Genomic DNA, 21608 nt, shown 5'->3' with positions numbered 1-21608 from the left:
CATCCGGGAGAGGGGGAGCCGGGAAAGTGTCCGCAAGCTGGTTTTGCTCACTGATCCAGCAGAAATCGGCTGCGGGGAGAAATAAGCTCTTTTTGTGTCGGTTAAACCGGCTTCGCGGGTGCTGGGGAAGGGCAGGAAGAAGCTGATGCTGTCGTGGGGGAGTTGGCGCGCGTCGTGTGGGTCTGGGATGTACAGGGGATCCCAGGCTGCCTTCCCGAGCCGGTTTATGTCACCGATTGGGCAGAAAAATTGGTTCAGGGAGAAATAAATCGGTTTCGTTCCGGATGGGTGAGCTAAAGCGGCTCAACAAGCCCTGGGTGCGAAGAGAAGGAGGGTTTTGGGGTGCCGATACATCTCCAGGGCCAGCTCCGCAGGCAAGCGAGAGGCCAGCGCTGAGCAAAGGGTCCCTTCCGGGCAGCGGGGAGGATTTTGGACACCAGCTGTCGCCTCCGGAAGGGAAAACGAGTGGCTCAGTCCCCAGAAAATGGCCCTCATCGACCCCGACGCCCTGCTAGACCCAAATAATTGGAATTAAGCTTTTAATTTCCGCAACCGGCACGGCACGGAGGCACCGGGGCGGGATAGCGAGCGCCGAGACCAGCCCGTCACCCTCGTCATGCTCCGACACCGTTAAAAAAAACTCCCGGAAGGAAGCGAAAACTGCTTGATTAACCCCAAATTTGGCCTTGCCAGTCACCCCGAGGCAATTACAGCCCCAGGCCATGGTGGAGAACCCGGCGTGGCAACAACTTCTTCTACAGGTTGAGCTTCATGTCCAGAATGGCGGCGTAGGTGTCGGGGTTCAGGGGCACGTAAGATTTCTTCTTGTCGTCGCGGAAGAAGAGGGGGTCCTTGATGACGTTGAGGTCGAAGCCTTCTTTGACCAGGTTGCCTTTGCACTGCTTGAAGGTCCCCGTGATCTCCAGAGCGTCCTGTGGAGATGGATGATGTCATCAGAAACGGGGGGGGATGGACAGAGTTACCAGCACGGGGTGACTGGCACAGTCGTCGGAAAGGGTGACCTCCCCTCCGTCATCAGAATTGAGGGGACCCATATGATGTCATTGGCACAAGGTGACCACCCGTTGGCACAGGGTGGCCACCGCTGTGATGAGGAAGGAGGGACCTCGATGCCGTCATCGTGAAGGTGGAACCGACGCCATCGTCGGCACAGGGTGACCCTGATGATGTCACCGATGCTGGGGTGACTGGCACCGTCATCGGAAACTGGGGGGACGTCGACACCCTTTGTCTGAAGGACTAATTTGGCAAAGGACCCAAAAACCCCCAAAGCATCCCCAGAAGCCACCCCGACGCCTGGGATGATGCTGACCTGGATCCGCACGAAGCGGGGAGCGGCGTAGCTGGGCAGCGTGTCCCCGGTGAAGGCGTAGAGGTCCTTGCCCTCGAAGCTCGCCCCGGGTTTCAGGCGGATGGCCGCCATGCCGCATCTCCCCTCACACCCTGCAAACAATGCCGGAGGATTATTTTGGGCAACTGAGTCTGATTTTATTCTTCTTGGTGGTCACTTGGAGTGTTTTGGGGACCTGTTGCATGCCCAAAGCAACATCGGACACATTTCGGGTGGATGTGTCCCACTTCAGCCTTCTTGGAGGCCGCTGGGACCATGGTGGAGGCACATCATGCACCCAAAACAGCGCCGGATGCTTGTTTTGGGTGAACATTTCCCATTTTCGCCTCCTTTGTGGCCACTCGGACCATTATGGTGGCACGCTGTGTGCCCAGAACAGCAACTGACGCTTACTTTGGGCTACCAAGTCCCCTTTCGCTCTTCCTGGTGGCTACTTGGACCATCATGGAGACACGCCAGTTGCCCAAAACACCACCAGATGCTTCTTTTGGGCACCCAAGTCGCATTTTGTTTTTCTTGGTGGCTACTTGGACCATTGCAGGGGTACGTTGCATGCCCAGAACAATGCCAGACACTTGGTTTGGGCAACCAAGTCCCCCTTAAACCTTCCTGGTGGCCACTCAGACCTTTACATGAGTCCATTGTGTGCCAAAGCCATGCCAGAAACTTATTTTGGGTCAGTAAGTGCTACTTTAGCCTTCTTGGTGGTCAGTTGGACTATTATGTGGACAAGTTGCTTGCCCCAAACACCCCTAGATGCTTCTTTTGGGCAACCCAGCCCCGTTTTACTCTTCTTGGTGGCTGTTTGGACCATTGTGGCAGTAATCGTGAGCCCAAAACAATACCGGACTCTTATTTTCGGTCAAAGTGGTCAAAGTTGGACTAGATGATCACTGTAGGTCCCTTCCATTCTATTCTACTTTAGGCTTCTCGGTGGCTGCTCAGACCATTTGGGGACACATCCCATGGCTGAAACATCAGCAGATGTTTTAATTTTGGTCCAACTCAACCCCTCCCTGCACCTCCCAGTACTCACCAGGCACGGACACTCCATAGACGTTGACCTCCTGGATGAAGTTCACCATGGCAAGAGTGGCCTCCACCTCTGTCGTGGCCACGTTCTCGCCTTTCCAACTAGGGAAGAGAAGGGATGAAGATGTGAGGGGAGGATTTGGGCTGGCAGGTGGCATTGTCCATGCAGACGTGGGTGTGAGAACATCAGGGTTACCGGAAAGTGTCTCCCACTCGGTCCTGGAAGTAGACAAATCTTTCGTGGTCAATCATGAGAAGGTCACCGCTGTTGAAGAAGGCGTCACCTTTCACCAAGACATCCCTCAAGACCTTCTTCTCTGTCTTCTGGGAATCGCCCGCGTAGCCATGGAAAGGCGTGTTCTTGGTGATTTTGATGACCAGCAGCCCCGTCTCACCTTCGGGGAGGGAAAGGAAGGTTGGAGGCCGGTCAGCAACTGCCTCAGTGCTGGGGAACGTCACCTCCATGCCCCACTCGGGTATGATGTTCTTGTTTCCTTGAGGGGTTTCTGGTGGCTTCCAGCCACCAAGATGATGGTGAGAAGGACCAAGAGGTGGCTTTGCATATCAACCCTCTCTCTGCCCAACTTTCCTCCCAAAAAAGCCTTCGTAAAGCTCATCTCTTCTTACCGGGGCGGACTCGGATGCAGAGACCTTGCTCGTCACGTACAGGTTCATCGTCCTCCACGTTGTACTTGATCAGCTCAAAGGGAGCGAAACTCTGGAGGGCAGAAGAGGGACGAAGAGAGAAACCGGTGGGTGGAAGAGCAATGCTGGATTAACAAGAACGAGAAGACTTTCCTTCGGGTGCCAGGTCTGATCTTCCCGTTATTTGCTCGTTAAAACCCGTGGAAACACACCCAACATCCTGGGTGGTCACTTGTTTTCCATCCAAGCTAATCGCGCTTGATATTTAAATAATTTTAAGCCGATAGATTCAACCGTTGACCGAACTCATCAAAGTTTTCAAATCAAAGACCCGGGGGAGAATGCTAGGAGCTGCAACTGTGGGAAAAGGGTGGAAAAAACTTATTTTTGGAGCTTTTGCTCAACGCTTGGGTGGTTGGGGACTGAGAAGTGACACCGAAGTGGCCTTTCTTGGGACTGTAGAGGTGTCCGGGTCACCGTGGACACTCCAAAACTAGACTGTCAAGTCAACACTGTTGAGTCAACGTTGGCCAAGCAGGTGGACGGGGCTCCGTTTGGCTGTGAAGAGCAGATCCTGGAGATCCTGCTTCTGTACCAACCCATCGCAATGGGCAGCGTTGGCTTCCCCAGGGAGGTCACCGTTTGCACCACCATGAGGAAGGTGTCCTAGAGACCCCGCTCTTGGCGTCACCCCAACCTGAGATGCAGTATTGCTCTCCCCAAGGCAGTCAGCGTTTACTTCCTTCCCACCATTGTTATCACCGGCGCCTCACCTTGAGGAACATGTTGGCTCTGCCCACGGCGCCGATCTTGCCGGTGTAGTTGATGAAGCCGGCGTTGCCCTCGGTGGCCCCGTAAAACTCCCAGATGGAGATGGGCCCGAAGCGCTGGAGGAAGTCCTTCCACACCTCCGCCCGCAGCCCGTTGCCCAAGGCCAAGCGCACTCCGTGCTCCCGGTCATTGTCACGCTGTGGGGTGACAAAGGGAGGGACCGTCTCAGGGTACGTCCCCACGCCATCGCCTCCCCCCCCCGGGGTGGATTTCGGGTTGGTGGGACCTTACCTTGGGCGTGTTACAGAGGTAGCGCATCAGCTCACCCACGTACTGGATGACGGAGATGTTGTAGCGGCGACAGTCATCCCAGAACTGGGAGGCGGAGAACTTGGCCCGTAGGACACAGGTAGCTCCTGTGGGGACACGGCAGGGATGGTTATCTCTCCCTTTTCTCCATCCATCCATCCATCCATCCATCTCCATGAGTATGTCCTGTCTATTCACCCCCGTAGTCTTCCATTATCTACACAGACATCCTTCTCCTTCTCCTTTTCCACCTTCTTTTCACCCAACTCTTTCCTTTTCCATCGCTACACTTTTTGTCATCTGTCCATCTGTCCATCCATCCGTCCATCCCCCCACTAATCCATTTATCGCTACGGAGACCTTTCTCCTTTTCTCTCTCTTCTTTCCTTTTCTTCCCTCCATCCTCACATTTTTCCATCATCCTTCAGCCCATCTCCAGAAAAAGTCTGTCCATCCCGATATAAAAAAACCCCATCCAATCCCTCCATCTCCATAAAAATCCATCTCCATCAAACATCTGTCCATCCTTCCATCTCCATCAAACATCTGTCCATTCATCCCTCATCCATCTATGGACACAGCTTCTTCTTCCTCCCTCTCCCCATCCATCCATCCATCCATCCATCCATCCATCCATCCATTCCCCATCACCTTTCCATGCCTGTCCTTGCCTGCACCCCCTGTGCTGGCCGGACCACGTGGGACATGGGGAGGGGGGTTACGTACCGACCTCGAAGCACCCTCCCAACCCGATGAGCAGCCCGGCTGAGTGGTAGAGCGGTAGTGTTGTGTAGATGATGTCATCAGGCCGCAAGCCACAGAGCCGGCCCAGGTTGGCCACCATCATCAGCTTCATCTCTGTGATCACCGCTGCCTTGGGCAGCCCTGGGGGGTGGGAGCAGAGGGTGGGAAATGTTCTCCTTGGAGGTGCCCAGGTGGGACAGGAGGGCAAAACCTCAAGGTGGTGGGTCTCCATCCCTAGAGGTCTCCAGACCTCGTCGGGAGGAACCTCATCCCGATGCACCCATTGGTCAAGGTGGGATCCCGTTTGGGTGCAGGGTTGGATGAGGGAGGTCCCACCCCATCCCAACAAGGACAGACCCGTGGCGAGTCTCCATCCTTGGAGACACCCAACCCTCGCATGGACACAGCCAGGAGGAACCCACGATGGTCGGGGTTGGAGAAAGGCCTCCAACATCACCATCACTGCCTCGCCCACACAACCCATGGGGGAACAAGCTCCTTTGCCTCCTCAGCCCACCTCACCCAAACCCTTCTCCGAGGAGAAGACCCTCCTACCCCTTGGGCTTTCTCTCCCCACGGCCTCACCGGTGGTGCCAGAGGTGTAGATGTAGATGGCTTTGGAGTTGGCGGTGATGCCGGCGCGGTGGTGGGCGGGCAGGGGTTCATCGGAGGCCGCCTCGATGGCGGGGAGCAGGGCCTCGACGCCCGGTGTGGGGGACGTGGAGCTCAGGTAGAAGACGCGGACGCCGTCTTGCTCCAGGGCCGGCAGCACCTCCTCCACGGCGGCCTGGAGCTCTGCGGGGAGACGGGGCGGGGGGACACGGAGCTGGTGGGAAGGGGGGGTCCCCAGGGGGAACAGCAGCCGTTGGGGGGGGGGGGGGGAGATGGGCACCCATGAACCCCCAAAATGGGGACTCCCATCAGATGGGCACCCAGAGGACCCCAAATGGGCACCCTGATCAGGTGGGCACCCCAGGTACCCCCAAAATGGGGACCCCCCCCCATCAGATGGGCACCCCAGGCATCGTGGGGGGGTGTCCTGAAGATCCCAGGTGGGCACCCTGATCAGGTGGGCACCCATGAACCCCCAGATGGGCACCCAAAGGACCCCAAAATGGGCAGCCCAGGTACCCCAGGTGGGCACCCAAAGGACCCCATGAACCCCCAAATCAGCACCCAAAGGACCCCAAATGGGCACCCCAATCAGGTGGGCACCCATGAACCCCCAAAATCGGCACCCAAGGAACCCCAAGTGGGCACCCCGATCAGGTGGGCACCTGAAGTACCCCAAAATCGGCACCCAAGGGGCCCCGATCAGATGGGCACCCCCATGAACCCCCAAACTGGCACCCAAAGGACCCCGGGTGGGCACCGGGTGCCTCCCCCCCCCCCCCAGATGGGGACCCCGACTGGGTGGGCACCCTGGGTGGGCGCCCCACAGATCCTGGGCAGGACTGGCACCCCAAGCACCCCAAAAGGATGCCCCGACCATGCAGACCCCCCCCCCCAGGGGCACCCCAAAAGGGCACCCCGGGGTGCCCAGCCCCCCCCCCTTTTTTTTTTAATCTTCTTCCCCCAAAAAACGTGACAGGAAAAAAAAAAAACCCAAATCAACCCAAAAAAGACCTTTACCCCGGGGAAGGGGGATGGTGATGATTAACCCGTGACCTTGGCACGGCCAGCGCGCCCCGACACGCTCACCGGGGCGTGTGGGGGGGGTGTTGCACGTGCATGTGCGAAGGGCTGCACAAGCCTGAATACAGCCCCGACGTGAACAACAAGTGTGAATACAGCCCCGACGTGAACAAGCTCTCGCACGCTCAGGGCAAACGGCCCCGCTGTGCTTCACGCTCACGCGCGTGTGCCGCGGACGTGTGTGCAAGAGTACGTATGGGCGCTGACACGCGTGCGCAGTGGCGTGCACAGAAATGCATGCAGAGACACTGATATGTGTGCGGACACCGGCACACGTGGAAGGTTGTGCATGGACACACATGCAGCCGCTGACACACGTGTAAACATGAGCACGGATGCTGACAGGCGTGCGAATCCGTGTACAGACACTGAAGGGTGTGCAGAAACCTGCAGAGGCACTGACACTCGTGCAAATCCACACACTGACACGTGTGCAGACACAAGTACAGGCACCGATGCGTGTAAAATCCATGGACAGACACTGACACGCTTGCTGACACATGGACAGGCTCTGACACGCGTGCAAATCCACGCGCAGGCACTGACATGCGTGCAGACACATGCACAAGCACTGACGCGTGCACATCCATGGATGGGCACTGACATAAGTGCGGGCACACACACGGACACTGACACACGTGCAGACACACACAGAGGCACTGACGTGCGTGCAGACATACACACAAGTGCTGCCACGCGTGCAGACACACGTACAGGCTCTGACACGCATGCAGACACACGTACGGGCACTGCCACGCGTGCAGACACACGCACAAGCGCTGACACGCGTGCAGACACACGCACAAGCACTGACACATATGCAAATCCATGGATGGGCACTGACATGAGTGCAGGCACACACACGGACACTGACACACGTGCAGACACACGCACAAGCGCTGACATGCGTGCAGACACACGTACAGGCACTGCCACAGGTGCAGACACACGCACAAGCGCTGACACACGTGCAAATCCATGGATGGGCACTGACATGAGTGCAGACACACACACGGACACTGACACACGTGCAGACACACGCACAAGCGCTGACACGCGTGCAGACACACGTACAGGTACTGCCACGCGTGCAGACACACGCACAAGCGCTGACACGCGTGCAAATCCATGGATGGGCACTGACATGAGTGCAGACACACACACAGACACTGACACACGTGCAGACACACGTACAGGCTCTGACACGCGTGCAGACACACACATAAGTGCTGCCACGCGTGCAGACACCCTCACTACCACGACACCCCCCGCGTGCGCCCCCCGACACGCCTCCCCCCCCCCTTTCCCTTTCCATCCCTCCCAACCCCACACACGTGTGTGCGCCGCGCACACCCGCCGGGGAACCCTCCCTGACTTCTCGGGGCGGGGGGGGGGGGATCACTCACCGGGGCTGGCGAGCAGCAGCGTGGCCCCCGCGGCGCCCAACGCGTGTCGCAGCGCCCGGCCGCGCGCGTTGCAGTTGAGACACGCCATGGGGCAGCCCAGCTTGGCCAACGCCAACCACGTCCAGACGTAGGTGGGTTCGTTGGGCAGAAAAACGGCGACGGTTTGACCCGGCCGGAGCTCCAAACGTCTGGAAAACGCCCGGGCGGCTCGGTTACTCCGACGTTCCACCTCCTCGTAGGTGTAAACCTCATCCTGGAAGAGCAGCAGCGGCCAACGCGGCCGACGCCGAACGTGTTCCTGAAAAACGTCAAGGAGGGTGACGGGGGGTCGGCGGTTCAGACGTCGCCGGCATCGCGCCGACGACCACGCCAACCCGGCGAAGGCCACCAGGTCGGCCCAGAAGAACGGCGCCAAGCGAACCGACGCCGCCGGCACCAGCAACACCAGCAACGCCAGCCCCACCGCCGCCGTGACGGCCCCCAGCGCCAGCATCGTCACGGGGGTGGCTGGTCCCCGGTGGCACCCGACGGGTGCTCTTGGCCAAGGTCCGCCCCAAGCGCACCTTGCCCCGGCTTTGCCGGCGTTGCTGGGATTAGGGTGGTTTGTTTTCTCTTATTTTCTTTTTTTTTTCTATTTTTTTTTTTTCCGTCCCCGCAGTAGGAGCCCTGCCCCGGGGCGTGGAGCAGCATTGCGGGGGCGGCCGGCACGCGTTATCGCCCCACCGGCCAGCCAACCGGCTTCTCACTGCCCATCCCTCCTGCCGCTGCCCCACCGGCTCGGCCGGCTGCCGTCCGTCCCTCCACCCCTCAGCTAGGTAACCAAGCTTCCGTCCGCCTTCTCTTGGCTTTGGATGATGGGTTGGGGTCTACACAGAGGCATCTCTGTGAGGGCTGGAGACCCTGCTCCATCAGGGGCTTCACACGCTGCATGGAGGATATCGTGGGGCAGGTGGAGGTCTCCGTGCTGCTCCCCCACATCTCCAGCCAACCCCTCAGGTCTCCATCCCATACCAGCACCTTCATCCAGCCCCCAACAGCTTGATCTGACCTGTGTCCCCAGCCAACCCCAAGGTCTTCATCCAGCCATGAGGTCTCCTGATGTCACCCATCCAACCCAAACGTCTCCATCCATCCACCGTCTCCATCCCAACCCAGTGTCTCCATCCAACCACCAGCATCTCCAGCTGACCCCAAACATCTCCAACTCACCCCCAAATACCTCCAACATCTCCAGCTGACCCCAAACTTCTCCAGCTGACCCCAAACTTCTCCAGCATCTCCAGCTGACCCTAAACATCTCCACCTGACCCCAGACATCTCCAAGTGACCCCAAACTTCTCCAACATCTCCAGCTGACCCCAAACATCTCCAAGTGACCCCAAACACCTCCAACATCTCCAAGTGACCCCAAACTTCTCCAGCTGACCCCAAATGTCTCCAACTGACCCCAAACTTCTCCAACATCTCCAGCTGACCCCAAACTTCTCCAGCTGACCCCAAAAGTCTCCAGCTGACCCCAAACTTCTCCAACATCTCCAGCTGACCCCCAGACACCTCCAGCATTTCTCCTTTCATCGTAAAAACAGGAAAAAAAAATCAGCCCATCTGGTGTTTCCTTTATTGCTGCTCCCACATGGAAACCCTGACACAATCCCCCTTTTCCCCACCATTTTTCTTGGATCTTCCGCATCTTCAGCCCTTTCCAAGCAGGACCGGCCCAATGCCGAAGCATCCCCCCCCACCCCGCGCCCCTTCTCCCATGCGGATGGTCCCACAAAAAAGGTTTGTGGAGGGGTTTTGGTTTGGGTTTTTTTTTTCCCTAGTTACCAGCAAGGGGAAAAAAAAAAAAAGCAAACAAACGCAGAGTTTGCCATTTAAATCCCCAACTTGGGCGTGAGCACCTGGCGAGCTGCTTCTTGACAGGATAATTAATCTTTCTGCTCATTAAACAAAAAAAAACCACCCCAAACCTAAAAAAAAAAAAACCAACAACTAAACAAGTTCAGCGCCGTGTCACTCACCTTTACCTCAGATTTGTAACCCCGGGGTGTTCACGGGTTATAAAATTATCACGAGGATCGAACAGGGGGGTGGGTTGTGGTTTGGTTGTTGGTTTTTTTGTTTTTTTTTTTTTGGCTGCTGCTGGAAAAACTCGGGGTGAAACATCGGGCGTTGCTCTTTGCTCAAGAAGTTTTTGCAATTTCAAGGATTATCGGGGTTGGTGTCACCAGGGTCACGGCAAGGGGACATTGGCCTGGGGTGAGGCTGACCGGGTTGTACCCGCCAGTGAGGTTCTTTCTTGGGGATGTCCCAAAGGAGATTTTTTTTTTTTTTTTAAATTTATTTATTTTTGGGGGGGGGGGGTCCCCAGGGCAGGGGGGGTGGCAGACAGAGGGGACTTCAGAGGTCGCCCCTGATGGGGCGTCACCTATGGAGCATCGCACATGGTGGCACACGTGGGGTGACGCCACTTGGGTGCCACGCATGGACCGCGACGGGGGTGTCACAGTGGTCCCCCACGGGACATCACACGTGGGATGTCGCACGTGGTCCCCGACAGGGGTGTCACGTGCCAAAGGGGTGTCACATGTGGGAGCTCACACGTGGCCCCTGATGGGTTGTCAGACGTGGGACCACACGCGCAGCACCCGAAGGTGCGCGTGGGGTCACAGGAGGTCCCCAGTGGGGTGCCCCACACGTCACACGGGGTCCCCAGTGGGGTGTCAGATGCCACATAAAGTCCCTCATCATGTCATACCCAGAGGGAGGTGACGCACTTGGGGTACAGATCCCTCCCAAGAGTGTCCCTCGCTGTCCCCCGCGCTGGGCACGCACACACCCACATGCAGCGTGACCGTGGGAGCGGCCGCAAAAGTGTGCGTGGGTGAAGGTCCCACCGAGATTTGAACTCGGATCGCTGGATTCAGAGTCCAGAGTGCTAACCATTACACCATGGGACCGGCCCGCCCTGCCGGCGCCTCCGCGCCCCACACGCCTCCGCGCCGCCTCCGCCGCTGAAAAAAAAATAGTCCCGTTGGGTGTGGGGCGGGGGGGGGGGTGGCGCGGAGGAGCCCGGTGGGGTCCGTGGAAAAGATCCCGCGGGAGAAGGAAAAGAAAGCGGTGTTCGCCCGAACAGGGACTTGAACCCTGGACCCTCAGATTAAAAGTCTGATGCTCTGCCGACTGAGCTATCCGGGCTCTTGCCGGCACCTCCCCGGCGCCTCCCCATGGGCTGTACAGTGGGGCTGTACCCGCGGGATTCTGGGGGAGAAAAGGGCGAAAAGAAGGATTTTTCGGAGATAAAAGGTGCAAAAGGTGCTGGGGGGGGGGGGGAGCGGAGTGTGGGAAACGGCGCCTGAGGCCGCAGCGACCCGCGGAGCTCCCGCGTGGAGGGCCAGGGCGGACCTGAGTGAGAACCGCCCTCCCCGATTCCCCCCGCCCCTCTCCTACGGACCAATGAGAAGGCCGCCGGCTCGCAGCGCGGCCAATCAGCGTTCAGCACCGGACGGAAGAGCCGCCCTTCGGTGTGCGAGCGGGGGGGGGAGACCGGCATCGCGCTGAGCCTTAAATCACCTAATAAATACCTAATACACTTTAAAAGCTTTAAAACTCCCTTTTGGGGTTGCCCTTAGCCCCACTGCAGACTTGTGCCGACCTATTAGCAGCTTTAAGATGTAAAGAAAAGCATCAATATATAAATAACAACACAATATATTAATATCAATTAATATCTATAATACAACATACAAAAAAAAAAAAGCTCGCTTACATAATTTAAACTTCTATTTGTAACCTAAGGGAACGAGCGATACGTTTAGCTGCCGTGCCGCAGCTACCACCTCCTTCCAGCCCTGCCCGGGGATAGCTGGGTCCCGTGGAAATGAGCCGGTTCCAAACCTCGGGCTGTTATTGGCCAGAAATAGTTATGTTCTATTGGTCCTCCGGAGAGCGGCGTTTTAACCAATCAGAGAGCGTCGTTTCGATCCGCGGTAGGGTATAAAAGGCAGGGCCGCAGCACTGCACCTTCACTCCGTGCCCCGCAGCGGGAGCGATGTCGGGCCGTGGGAAGCAGGGCGGCAAGGCCCGGGCTAAGGCCAAGTCGCGTTCATCCCGCGCCGGTCTCCAGTTCCCCGTGGGCCGCGTTCACCGGCTGCTGCGTAAAGGTAACTACGCCGAGCGGGTGGGCGCCGGCGCTCCCGTCTACCTGGCCGCCGTTATGGAGTATTTGACGGCGGAGATCCTGGAGCTGGCGGGGAACGCTGCCCGCGATAACAAGAAGACACGGATCATCCCCCGTCACCTCCAGCTGGCGGTGCGTAACGACGAGGAGCTCAACAAGCTGCTGGGTGGCGTCACAATCGCGCAGGGCGGTGTCTTGCCCAACATCCAGGCAGTGCTGCTGCCCAAGAAGAGCGAGAGCCACAAGGCCAAGGGCAAGTGAGGCGGTTGGGAGCTGCTTCGAGAAGTTTTAAGTTTGTTTTTTTTTTTAAATTCTTTTTTAACCCAAAGGCTCTTTTCAGAGCCACCTACTGCTTCAGGAAAAGGGCTGGAGGAGCAAGGTGGGGAGGGCCTGGTGCTAATGAGTATTGATGAGTTAATTGTTAGGTCTTAATCCTTCCACAACAGGAATGGCTGGGGGTAAAGCATCATCACCCCAAAACTCATTACAGCCCCCAAAGAAGCACTAAAATAAAAAAAACCCCAAACAATAATTTATCAGGACTCAACACCCTGAGCAAGCACAATTTGCAAAATAAACAAAGCCACCTTTATTAGTAAGACTTAACTTGCCTCCTGCTATTTCCATAGGAGGTGAGGAATGATTGAAGCTACCTGTGCTTAGTGATAGAAGAATGGTCCACAAATATCTCAAAATAGGCTTTTTATGGCAGATTCGGGGGGGGAGGGGGAGAAGTCTCCAGAACAGGCTTTTTGAACCCATTTCAGCTTCCAGAAAGAGCTGTCGGGGTGTAAGGTGTAGCCGGGTCCCGTCAATCAGAGCCGGGGAGGGGATGGAGGAGGTCGGGACTTTGCTCACGTAGGTGGAGCAGCTCTTCCTGCGTCGCCGTTTCTCGTCGCTTTTCTGCGTCTCTGTCACCGCCTCCTTGAAGCCGGGCGCTGGTTCGGGCATCGCGCTGGTGTCGCCGGGACCAGGGGAGGAACGATACCGGCGCCGCTGGTAGTTATGCAAATGAGGGCTCCAGTACGCGCTCTCCCATTGGCTGGAGCAGTCCCTTCGGAACGCCTCTCGACCATGCCACCGCAACGGCTTCAAAATCCGCGCGCTCTGATTGGTCCGCTGCTCATTGGCTCAGCCAATGGCCGCGCGTTGTTTGGATTCCCCGCGGTATCGCCCTAGCACTGCCGGTAGCCGCGGTGGGAACCACACCGGGGCCGCGGGAAGCGGCGGGGACAAGTCTCGCTCCAGGGGGACTCGAAATATAAATATTTATACTCTCCAACCCCAAAAAGAACACGTCCCGGCCCTAGGCAAACATTAAGGATAGAAAATAAGATGGGGGTGTCATTCCCCACCCAACCACAGCACCAAGTATTCACTAATGAGACTTACTACATTCAATAAACAACTTTTTTTTACCGAGTTACTGCATTTTAACAGTCCAGAAAAGACACGGTTCTGCCCTAAAACCAAAAATAAGACTAACGGTAATAAGCAGTTCTCGAAAGCAGTTTTGAGCAGTAAAATCCGAGGCAGAGCACAACACCCCCACGCTCCATATAGGTGCGTATTGACAGAAACCGACCGCTTACGCTCTCTATGCCGGGGGGGCACCAGGACGTGCCCGCGCCCCCAGCGCCGCGCTCGCCCGGACAGCGCGCACCTCCCTCCGGCCCCAGACCCGGAATAAGCGCTAGAGCCCCGCCCACGGGCTTTAAATAGTCCCGAGTCGGACCAGAGGGAAACCCACGCTGCGAGGTGACGTTCGTGTCCGCCGGGACCAATCAGAGCAGAGCAACGGTTTGAAGGCGAAAGCGGTAACCCCGGCTGCAGGCGCCTTAGATGGAGAAACCCTTAAGTGCAGCCTAGAAACCGCAGTTTATTTAAAAAAACCCAAACAAACAGAAAAATAACCCATTTTAAAGACACCTTTTAAAACCGTACCTACCCCAACCTCCCCCCCCCCCGATCTACAAACCGTTACGATCCGTCAAAAAGACCAGAAAAAGGGGCGGCTCGGCAGCAAGATCAGCTCTTTGGTAATTGAGTGGGTGGCTCTGAAAAGAGCCGTTGGGTTGAGTTGAGCCGAGTGGGTTCCTGCAGCCGGGTGCAGCCGCTTTACTTGGAGCTGGTGTACTTGGTGACGGCCTTGGTACCCTCGGAGACAGCGTGCTTGGCCAGCTCGCCGGGCAGCAGGAGCCGGACAGCCGTCTGGATCTCCCGTGAAGTGATGGTGGAGCGCTTGTTGTAGTGAGCCAGGCGCGAAGCCTCACCAGCGATACGCTCGAAGATATCGTTGACAAAGGAGTTCATGATACCCATGGCCTTAGAGGAGATACCGGTGTCGGGGTGCACCTGCTTCAGCACCTTGTACACGTAGATAGAGTAGCTCTCCTTGCGGCTGCGCCGCCGCTTCTTGTCGCCCTTCTTCTGGGTCTTTGTCACCGCCTTCTTGGAGCCCTTTTTGGGGGCAGGCGCCGACTTGGCCGGTTCAGGCATCGCGCTCTTTCTACGGTCACCGCAGTCACAACAACCACCGTCAACAGACGCAACAGAATGAAGTCGCCGAACGGGCGGTGCCGCTTTTATAGCGGCGTTATGCAAATGAGGGATTCAAACGCCGCGCACTCCCATTGGCTGAAACAGCGCGGAGCGCCCCGTGCCGAGAGACCCCGCGCATGCAAATATACCGGCTCCAGAACGCAGGCTCTGATTGGACGCTGATCAACGTTTGGGCGCACGGGTTTCAGCCAATCTCATCACGCCGTTCGGATCCCAGCATGGACCAGGGGGGAGCCGCGCTGGTCCCTGTGCGCGCCCGCTGCTGGGTCGCGGGTGGAAGCGGGGAGTAAAGGCGGCGCTGGGGGACCCAGTTCCCGGGGATCGGACTCTGGGGGAGCCGCAGCGGGGTTTTCCCGGGAAAGAAGGCGGTACCGGAGCTCCTCGGGGCAGGAATGTTCCCGATGAGACCGCGGCTGCTGAGCCCCGGGAAGGACCCAGGACCCCCCTTTCGCGGCCCCGCCCACTCGCACGCTGCGGCCAATCAGCGCCGAGCGCGGGAAATTCAAATCACCCACCGCAGGAGCAGAAGCGCTTCTAATTGTCATCAGTCCCAATTAGGGCGGGTCCTAATTAGCACAGGTTTAACCCAAGCAAGTAAAAAGGTTGTATGCGTCATGGGGCTGTTTTGGGGTTAATTATGTTATTTTTCGTTATCTTGAGACATTCGCAGCGGGGGCATTGGTGGTTTAGTGGTAGAATTCTCGCCTGCCACGCGGGAGGCCCGGGTTCGATTCCCGGCCAATGCAACGTTGCGTTTTCCCTCTTCTTCCCTCATTTTTTTTCCCCTTCTTTCACCTCTTTTTCCCAGCCCCGCTTTTTCCACCTGGAACACAATAAGTGACCGCGCTGCGACTTGTCCCTCCGACCCAGGGGGGGAAAAAAAAAAGTAAAACCCACGCGCAAAAACATTTTAAACCCGTCCCTGGGTGGGCTCGAACCACCAACCTTTCGGTTAACAGCCGAACGCGCTAACCGATTGCGCCACAGAGACCCGCGGTGGCGGCCACGCCCCGCCGCCCCTCCCGGGCCCGGGCACCCCCGGCTGCACCCCTGAACCGGGGGGGGGGTGAAATTAGAGGGGGGGGGGCTCCTACAAAATAAATTCATGTGGGACACGGAAGCGTGGGTTGGAAGATTTGGGGGGTCCCACGCACGAATCTGCAAGAATTGGGGGGAGAGGTGTGCAGGTAGAAATCGGGGGACTACTCGTCTGCGGAACTGCGTTAGGACGCCCAAAGTGTCCCCCCCCCCGCCTTTGCTAATAGAAAAAAGAAAAATGCAGAGGGGAAGCCTAAAAAAATCAATTGGAAAAGGTAGGGGGGTCCCGCGGGGGGGGGGGCACCCCAAAACACGGGAGTATGAGCAAAACTTAAGTTTCCCGACGAGGATGGGATTCGAACCCACGCGTGCAGAGCACAATGGATTAGCAGTCCATCGCCTTAACCACTCGGCCACCTCGTCTGGCGGGTCGGTGCCGCCGCCGCGCCGCCATGGGGCGCGCTAGGCCATGGGAAGGGGGAGGAGCGTAGAGGAGGGGGCGGGGTTTCGCCCCGGGGAAGGCGGCGCTAACGGCGACGGCGGGAGCGGGGCGCGCGCAGGGGATGTAGCTCAGCGGTAGAGCGCATGCTTCGCATGTATGAGGCCCCGGGTTCAATCCCCGGCATCTCCAGCGGGGGGGCGGAGGATCCTCTCCCCTCTTTTTTTGGGGAGTCTTGAGGGAGAAAATAAGGACCCGGCGGGGAAGTGGAGACCCGTTAGCACTATTTTTAATTCCCGCATCGGAAAACCCTCTGCCTCCACCCTGACGCTGGACACCACAACCAGTGCCCACCCAGGTCAGGCTACAGGAGGGTTTTTATTTTTTCTCAGTTATGGTTTATCAAAACAAAATAAAATATTGGTTTCATAAGAAGCAGAGTGGCGCAGCGGAAGCGTGCTGGGCCCATAACCCAGAGGTCGATGGATCGAAACCATCCTCTGCTAACCCTTTTTATTGCCCCTGTTCCGTATTTGCCTCATGTCCTCAACACATCCCACTAAGGATAAACACCTTCCACTAAGTTTAGTGAACTTCTCTCCATCCCGAATATCATCAATTTTTTGCACAAGCACCCAACGCTCCCACAACACATACATAGCTGCCCCGAGATCTTCACAGGTTGGGAAGCACCACTGGAAAAGCCCAGCCCAACTTTCTGCTTGTAGCAAAGCAAGTCAGGAGATCAAACAGGATTGCTCAGGACTTTACCCTGAGGAACCTGCACACACACCTTCCCTGCACAATGCTGTCCTGGTGCAACCATACTCCTGCTTGCTCTAGGGGTGCTATAACTGGAGCTCAGCGCTAAAATAACAAAGCTGCTCTGCGCAGCAATGTGGTATCCAGGGAAATTAGGCCCCAAAAAGGGGGAGGCGAGGGGATTGAGCCCCAAAAAAACCACCAGGACCCACCACCCCCCCCAACCCAAATGCTCTGCCTTAAGCTTGGCGCCAAAACCGACGGTTTAAACTCCACAGCCGCCGTCTGATTGGTGAATAGGCGAAGCGATGTGATTGGTCAGTGACAGAATGGGAGGCGGGGCGTCAGCGCTGCGCTCACAGTTCCCCTTCAGGTCCGCACCGTCACGGCCTATATAAACCCCCGCGGCGGGGCTGTCGCGCTCAGTTGGCGGCGGGGTGAGTGGGGGGGTGGCCGTGTTATGTGTCGCTGTGTGGAATTTATCGTTGTTTGAATTACAGACTGTATCGTCGGTTTTAAGGAGTTAATGTCAGTCTTTGAGCGGGGGGAGCTTGACAAGGTTGTGTTTAACAGCATCTATGGATTTGTGTAGGTGACTGGCTTTAGTTTGGGCCTTTTGAACCGTCCCGGAGCGGGTGGGGAAGCCTTTGTGAGGGGAAAAAGAATGGAGTGTTAGAGCTTCCTCCTGGCAAAACCACCCCCACGCGCGTTTTCCTTCACCGAGGATGTTGATCCGAAGGGGTGGTTGTGAGGTAAAAAGGAAAATAAGGTTAAAAATGGGGAGAAAAAGAGAGTGGGGAAGGATAGAAAAACGAAGCGACCTCCCCGTCGGGGAATCGAACCCCGGTCTCCCGCGTGACAGGCGGGGATACTCACCACTATACTAACGAGGAAGGGGCTACACGCAACCGTCGGCCGCCGGGACCTCAACCCACGCAACGGGAAGCGGACGCGCTCCGGTGTGGGGGTGTGTGTCCCGCAGCGCCGCGGTCACGGGAGACGGGAAAAGCTCGGGGGAAGCTAGTCATGCGTGGGGGTAGCGGAGGACACGCGTGGGGCCGCGGGCGGCTGCCGGAGATGGAGGGAGAGCGCGGGTGGGTGGCTTCCACGCCTGGCGCCGTGGCTTAGTTGGTTAAAGCGCCTGTCTAGTAAACAGGAGATCCTGGGTTCGAATCCCAGCGGTGCCTCTGCGCAGTCGCGACAGTAAGGCGTGATATTTTTAATCCCCCCCCCCACTCTTTTAAAGGCGAAAATGGGTAGGGGGAAAAAATAAAAAGGTGTTTTTCCCTGACCGGGAATCGAACCCGGGCCGCGGCGGTGAGAGCGCCGAATCCTAACCACTAGACCACCAGGGAGCGCTGAGAGCATCCCCGCCGCCGGCCGCCTTCGCCCTCGCTACTGCTCCGCACCCTTCGCCCTCGAGAAGGGATCCAAACGGCGTGCAGCCATTGGCCGCGCGGCTTCAGGGAGCGGACCAATCGGAGCGCGCCCGTTGGAGCCGCCCCAGCGGTGCGGGAGAAGCGGGCGGTGGGACCTGGGGGGGGGGGGGGGGGAAGCGGCCCCGCCGTCCTTCCCCGGGACCCCCCCGGGGCTGCGACCACTCGGCGGGGAGGGACACGGCCGCCACCCCCCCTCAAGGGCCTTAACAGCCCCCCCCTTTCATCGCTGGGGTCAGACCCTTCTCCTCCGTTTGAGCTTCAGGCTCTTTATTGCTCCCTGATCCCGGCCGGGTTGGCAAATTGGGGTCGGATTTGGGGATTTTGGGGATCATTCGGCCCCAGATTCCTGCACCGAGCCCGGGAGGGAACACGTACCCCGAGGAGCGGTGACCGAAGGAGGGTGGTGGAGACACAAAGCTGTAAACTGGCAGTTTTTAATCACCTTTTTCTGGGGATTTAAGCCCATTCAGACGCCGCGTGCACCCCGAGGTCACGCCAAGCGCCATCGAGCCCGGTGATGCGTTGCCACAACGCCGCGAACACCGGGAAGGGCTGGGAGTAACCAGGCTCCGGAAACACGACCCCGTGGAGCTGGGAAAGGCGCGCAAGCGGCATACGACACGCGCAACCGGCGTGTGACACGTGTGGCCGGCACGCGGCGGGGACGGCGGGAGGGTGACATGTACAAGCAGAGCGCCCGGTGCGTGACGTGCACGAGCGGCGCGTGACACGGGTGAACGAGCGTGCGACGCTCCCTACCGTCACCCCTCTACAACACGCACGCCCGCAGACAAATCCCGGTGACAGAGGCCACACCGGCACGCGAAATTGGGGCGAAATCGGGGAATCGAGGCGGTGCGGTGACAGCGGGCGCGCGCTCCAGCGTCCCCGCCACTCCCCAAAACCATCCGGGGTTCACACCGTAACAAACAAGCGCCGCGCACCGGTTGGAAAAAGTCCCAAAACGTCACGGTTTCATCCCAAAACAGAGAGCAGGCGGTGCCAGCGCTGTTGTCACCCGTCGGCGTCACCCGTCGTGTGCGCGCCGAGTCACTCGGGGCTCAGCCAGGCGCCGGTTTCTTCCACGGCGCGCGGCACGACGAGGAAAACCTCGCAGAGCCCTTGGGAGAGGAAATCCCGCAGGAAAGCCCTGCCGGAGGGAGAAGCGGAGGTGACACCTGCTTGTCATCCCGCTTGTCACCCCGCTTGTCACCCGGTGGGGACACCCTACCTGAGCTCAACCTCTCCTCCGATGGCGACGGGCGCCCGGAGTTTAGAATCGAGGTTGTAGTAGGTGCCGCGGATTTGCCGGACGGCCAACCAGTGCTTGCGGCGTAACGGTAACGCCACGAAACCCAACGAGACGTTGGAGGGGACGTTGAGGATAAAACCCAGGATTTGTCCCAATGCCAACCGCTCCAGCGACCTGGGGAGGGTGAAAATAGGGTGAGGAAGGGATTTGGGGGGGGGGGGAATAAAAGGAATTTAGGGGTGTTCGGGGATGTGACGGGGGGGTCGCACCGGCGTTTGTCCCACCAAACGGCCGCCAGCTCCAGGCTCTGCAGCGCGGCCATGATGACGTTGACGTCGTAGTTGCCGGTGCCGAGGAGGCTGCGGTGCGGGTTGAGACGGGCGTCGGGAGCCAACCTGTGGAGGGAGGCGGGGGGGGGGGATAAAAAAAAAGGGAAATAAGTAAAATAACCTAAATGACCCCAAAATAAAAGGCGGGGGGGGGAAGGCGCGCGCCTCTTGCAGATCTCGTCGGCCGCCTCCCGGGTGAAGCAGGGTCGCTGCAGGACGTTGTTGAGCGCGTGGACGGCGCAGAGCTCCAGGCGTTGCCGCTCGTGGTACGGCCCCGCCGACGGACACCCCCCCCCCGCCGATGATGGCGACGACGATGGGAGGGGGGACCCTGACATGGCCCTCGGGTCGGGGGGGGCGTTGGTTGTCTGTGGGGCGAAGTGGAGGTGGGTGTGGGGGGGTGTCAGCTGCGGTGGGCAGCTCCAGCTCCCCTCAAATCTTTCTGTCACCCTTCTGTACCCCCCAGCCCCCCCTCAGCCCCCCCAAATACCTTCCTGACACCCTCCAGCCCCCCCAAATATCTTCCTGATGCCCCCCAGCCCCCCCCAAACCCTCCCAGCCACCCCCCTGCACCCCCAAGCCCCCCCCAAGACCTCCCTGAGTCCCCCCCCGCATCCATCAGCCCCCCCAAGACCTTCCAGGCACCCCCCGGACACAACTCAGGGCTCCCCAAGACCCCCGGGCACCCCCCTGTATCACTAACCCCCCCCCCGGCCACCCCTCAGGCTCCCCCAGCCCCCCCAAAGAGCCCACTAGAGCCCCCCCAGACCCTCCCCATACCCCTCAGCCCCCCAAAGATGCCTCCAGACCCCCCTGGGCCCCCCCAAGGCCCCTGCACCCCCAATTCCCCCCCCCCCCCCGCAGCTCCAGGACCCCCCCATGTCCCCCTCAACCCTCCACATACCCCCAGACCCATTTCGGTGCCCCCCAACCCCCCCCCAGGGAGCCTCCAGCACCCCCAAACCCTTCGCGGGCCCTCTGGGCCCCCCACCCCCCCTTCAGCCCCCCCCAACACCCCCCTACCCCCCCCAGACACCCCTCAGCACCCCAGGCCACCCCTACGCTCTCCTTACCCCCCCTCCCAGACCCTCCCGAGCCCCTCCAGACCCCCCTGCGCACCCCTCAGACACTCCCAGCCCCCCCAGACCCTCGGGACAGCCCCTGCCCCCCCCCCCCAAACCCACCCAGACCCCCCCGGGACTCCCTCAGCCCCCCCTCAGGCCCTGCAGGCCGCTCCGCCGCCCTTCCCGGCCGCGGCCAGGCCACTCCTCAAGGCCCCGCGGGCCCTCCAGGCCCTCCCCGGCGCTACCCGCTCCCCTCCGGCTCCCCCGGGCCCCCCAGCACCCCCCTGGCCCGGCCCGGCCCAGCTCACCCCGCGGTTGCTCCGGGGCCGGCGGAGGCCGCATCCCCCCCCTCCGCCTCCGGCCAGAACTACGACTCCCGGCGTGCACCGCGGCTCACTGCCCCCCGGGTACCGCGGACCTTCCTCCCGGCGTGCCTTGCGCCACAGCCCACAGCCAGGCAGTGGTCTCGGACCTCCCTCCCGGCGTGCCTTGCGCCACAGCCCACAGCCAGGCAGTGGTCTCGGACCTTCCTCCCATCATGCTCCGCGGTTCCCCCCCCCCCCCCCCCC

The 21608-nt window shown here is 59.1% G+C and overlaps 4 protein-coding genes and 10 non-coding genes across 15 annotated transcripts; 5 read left to right on the top strand and 9 right to left on the bottom strand.

Annotated features, from left to right (window-relative positions):
• Positions 1-522: 522 nt before the first annotated feature.
• On the bottom strand, positions 523-8582 carry SLC27A5 (solute carrier family 27 member 5). Its single transcript, XM_054808487.1, has 10 exons — positions 7975-8582; positions 5459-5668; positions 4856-5014; positions 4112-4236; positions 3823-4017; positions 3032-3122; positions 2601-2799; positions 2409-2506; positions 1334-1464; positions 523-932 (listed from the first exon to the last, which is right to left on the bottom strand). Exons 1-10 carry the CDS (start codon positions 8465-8467, stop codon positions 756-758), a joined length of 1878 nt encoding a protein of 625 aa, XP_054664462.1. The 5' UTR covers positions 8468-8582; the 3' UTR covers positions 523-755.
• Positions 8583-10862: 2280 nt separating this feature from the next.
• TRNAQ-CUG (transfer RNA glutamine (anticodon CUG)) lies at positions 10863-10934 on the bottom strand. Its single transcript has one exon. It is a non-coding gene; the product is annotated as a tRNA-Gln (tRNA).
• A 165-nt stretch (positions 10935-11099) lies between these two features.
• Positions 11100-11172, bottom strand: TRNAK-UUU (transfer RNA lysine (anticodon UUU)). Its single transcript has one exon. It is a non-coding gene; the product is annotated as a tRNA-Lys (tRNA).
• Positions 11173-12024: 852 nt separating this feature from the next.
• On the top strand, positions 12025-12856 carry LOC129198854 (histone H2A type 2-C-like). Its single transcript, XM_054808489.1, has one exon. It carries the CDS (start codon positions 12026-12028, stop codon positions 12413-12415), a length of 390 nt encoding a protein of 129 aa, XP_054664464.1. The 5' UTR covers position 12025; the 3' UTR covers positions 12416-12856.
• Positions 12857-12866: 10 nt separating this feature from the next.
• LOC129198855 (histone H2B 5) lies at positions 12867-14722 on the bottom strand. Its single transcript, XM_054808490.1, has one exon. It carries the CDS (start codon positions 14651-14653, stop codon positions 14273-14275), a length of 381 nt encoding a protein of 126 aa, XP_054664465.1. The 5' UTR covers positions 14654-14722; the 3' UTR covers positions 12867-14272.
• A 669-nt stretch (positions 14723-15391) lies between these two features.
• TRNAG-GCC (transfer RNA glycine (anticodon GCC)) lies at positions 15392-15462 on the top strand. Its single transcript has one exon. It is a non-coding gene; the product is annotated as a tRNA-Gly (tRNA).
• Positions 15463-15633: 171 nt separating this feature from the next.
• Positions 15634-15707, bottom strand: TRNAN-GUU (transfer RNA asparagine (anticodon GUU)). Its single transcript has one exon. It is a non-coding gene; the product is annotated as a tRNA-Asn (tRNA).
• Positions 15708-16095: 388 nt separating this feature from the next.
• TRNAS-GCU (transfer RNA serine (anticodon GCU)) lies at positions 16096-16177 on the bottom strand. Its single transcript has one exon. It is a non-coding gene; the product is annotated as a tRNA-Ser (tRNA).
• Positions 16178-16313: 136 nt separating this feature from the next.
• TRNAA-CGC (transfer RNA alanine (anticodon CGC)) lies at positions 16314-16385 on the top strand. The gene has a single exon. It is a non-coding gene; the product is annotated as a tRNA-Ala (tRNA).
• A 242-nt stretch (positions 16386-16627) lies between these two features.
• On the top strand, positions 16628-16699 carry TRNAM-CAU (transfer RNA methionine (anticodon CAU)). Its single transcript has one exon. It is a non-coding gene; the product is annotated as a tRNA-Met (tRNA).
• A 1077-nt stretch (positions 16700-17776) lies between these two features.
• Positions 17777-17848, bottom strand: TRNAD-GUC (transfer RNA aspartic acid (anticodon GUC)). Its single transcript has one exon. It is a non-coding gene; the product is annotated as a tRNA-Asp (tRNA).
• Positions 17849-18068: 220 nt separating this feature from the next.
• On the top strand, positions 18069-18142 carry TRNAT-AGU (transfer RNA threonine (anticodon AGU)). The gene has a single exon. It is a non-coding gene; the product is annotated as a tRNA-Thr (tRNA).
• Positions 18143-18238: 96 nt separating this feature from the next.
• TRNAE-CUC (transfer RNA glutamic acid (anticodon CUC)) lies at positions 18239-18310 on the bottom strand. The gene has a single exon. It is a non-coding gene; the product is annotated as a tRNA-Glu (tRNA).
• Positions 18311-18812: 502 nt separating this feature from the next.
• JOSD2 (Josephin domain containing 2) lies at positions 18813-21554 on the bottom strand. 2 transcript variants are annotated; one of them, XM_054808455.1, is made up of 5 exons: positions 21348-21554; positions 20141-20343; positions 19916-20041; positions 19626-19820; positions 18813-19544 (listed from the first exon to the last, which is right to left on the bottom strand). In XM_054808455.1, the coding sequence occupies exons 2-5, from the start codon at positions 20311-20313 to the stop codon at positions 19445-19447; spliced, it is 594 nt and encodes a 197-aa protein (XP_054664430.1). In that variant the 5' UTR covers positions 20314-20343; positions 21348-21554; the 3' UTR covers positions 18813-19444. The 2 variants fall into 2 exon arrangements, with proteins under 2 accessions (XP_054664430.1, XP_054664431.1); XM_054808456.1 differs by lacking the exon at positions 21348-21554 and adding an exon at positions 21160-21179.
• Positions 21555-21608: the final 54 nt, after the last annotated feature.

The sequence above is a fragment of the Grus americana genome, chromosome 36 (genome assembly GCF_028858705.1).
Source record: "Grus americana isolate bGruAme1 chromosome 36, bGruAme1.mat, whole genome shotgun sequence".
Taxonomy (NCBI): domain Eukaryota; kingdom Metazoa; phylum Chordata; class Aves; order Gruiformes; family Gruidae; genus Grus; species Grus americana.
This window is presented reverse-complemented; position numbering and strand designations above follow the sequence as displayed.

Coding starts and splice junctions, on each gene's coding strand:
- LOC129198855 (XM_054808490.1), bottom strand. CDS start 14,653: ATGCCTGAACCGGCCAAGTCGGCGCCTGCCCCCAAAAAGGGCTCCAAG.
- SLC27A5 (XM_054808487.1), bottom strand. CDS start 8,467: ATGCTGGCGCTGGGGGCCGTCACGGCGGCGGTGGGGCTGGCGTTGCTG. Junction 5,669..7,974: donor GCTGCTGCTCGCCAGCCCCG/GTGAGTGATCCC, acceptor GTCTCCCCGCAG/AGCTCCAGGCCGCCGTGGAG. Junction 3,123..3,822: donor GAGCCAACATGTTCCTCAAG/GTGAGGCGCCGG, acceptor TCTGCCCTCCAG/AGTTTCGCTCCCTTTGAGCT.
- LOC129198854 (XM_054808489.1), top strand. CDS start 12,026: ATGTCGGGCCGTGGGAAGCAGGGCGGCAAGGCCCGGGCTAAGGCCAAG.
- JOSD2 (XM_054808455.1), bottom strand. CDS start 20,313: ATGTCAGGGTCCCCCCTCCCATCGTCGTCGCCATCATCGGCGGGGGGG. Junction 20,042..20,140: donor GCCGACGAGATCTGCAAGAG/GCGCGCGCCTTC, acceptor CTCCCTCCACAG/GTTGGCTCCCGACGCCCGTC. Junction 19,545..19,625: donor GGAGGAGAGGTTGAGCTCAG/GTAGGGTGTCCC, acceptor TCCCTCCGGCAG/GGCTTTCCTGCGGGATTTCC.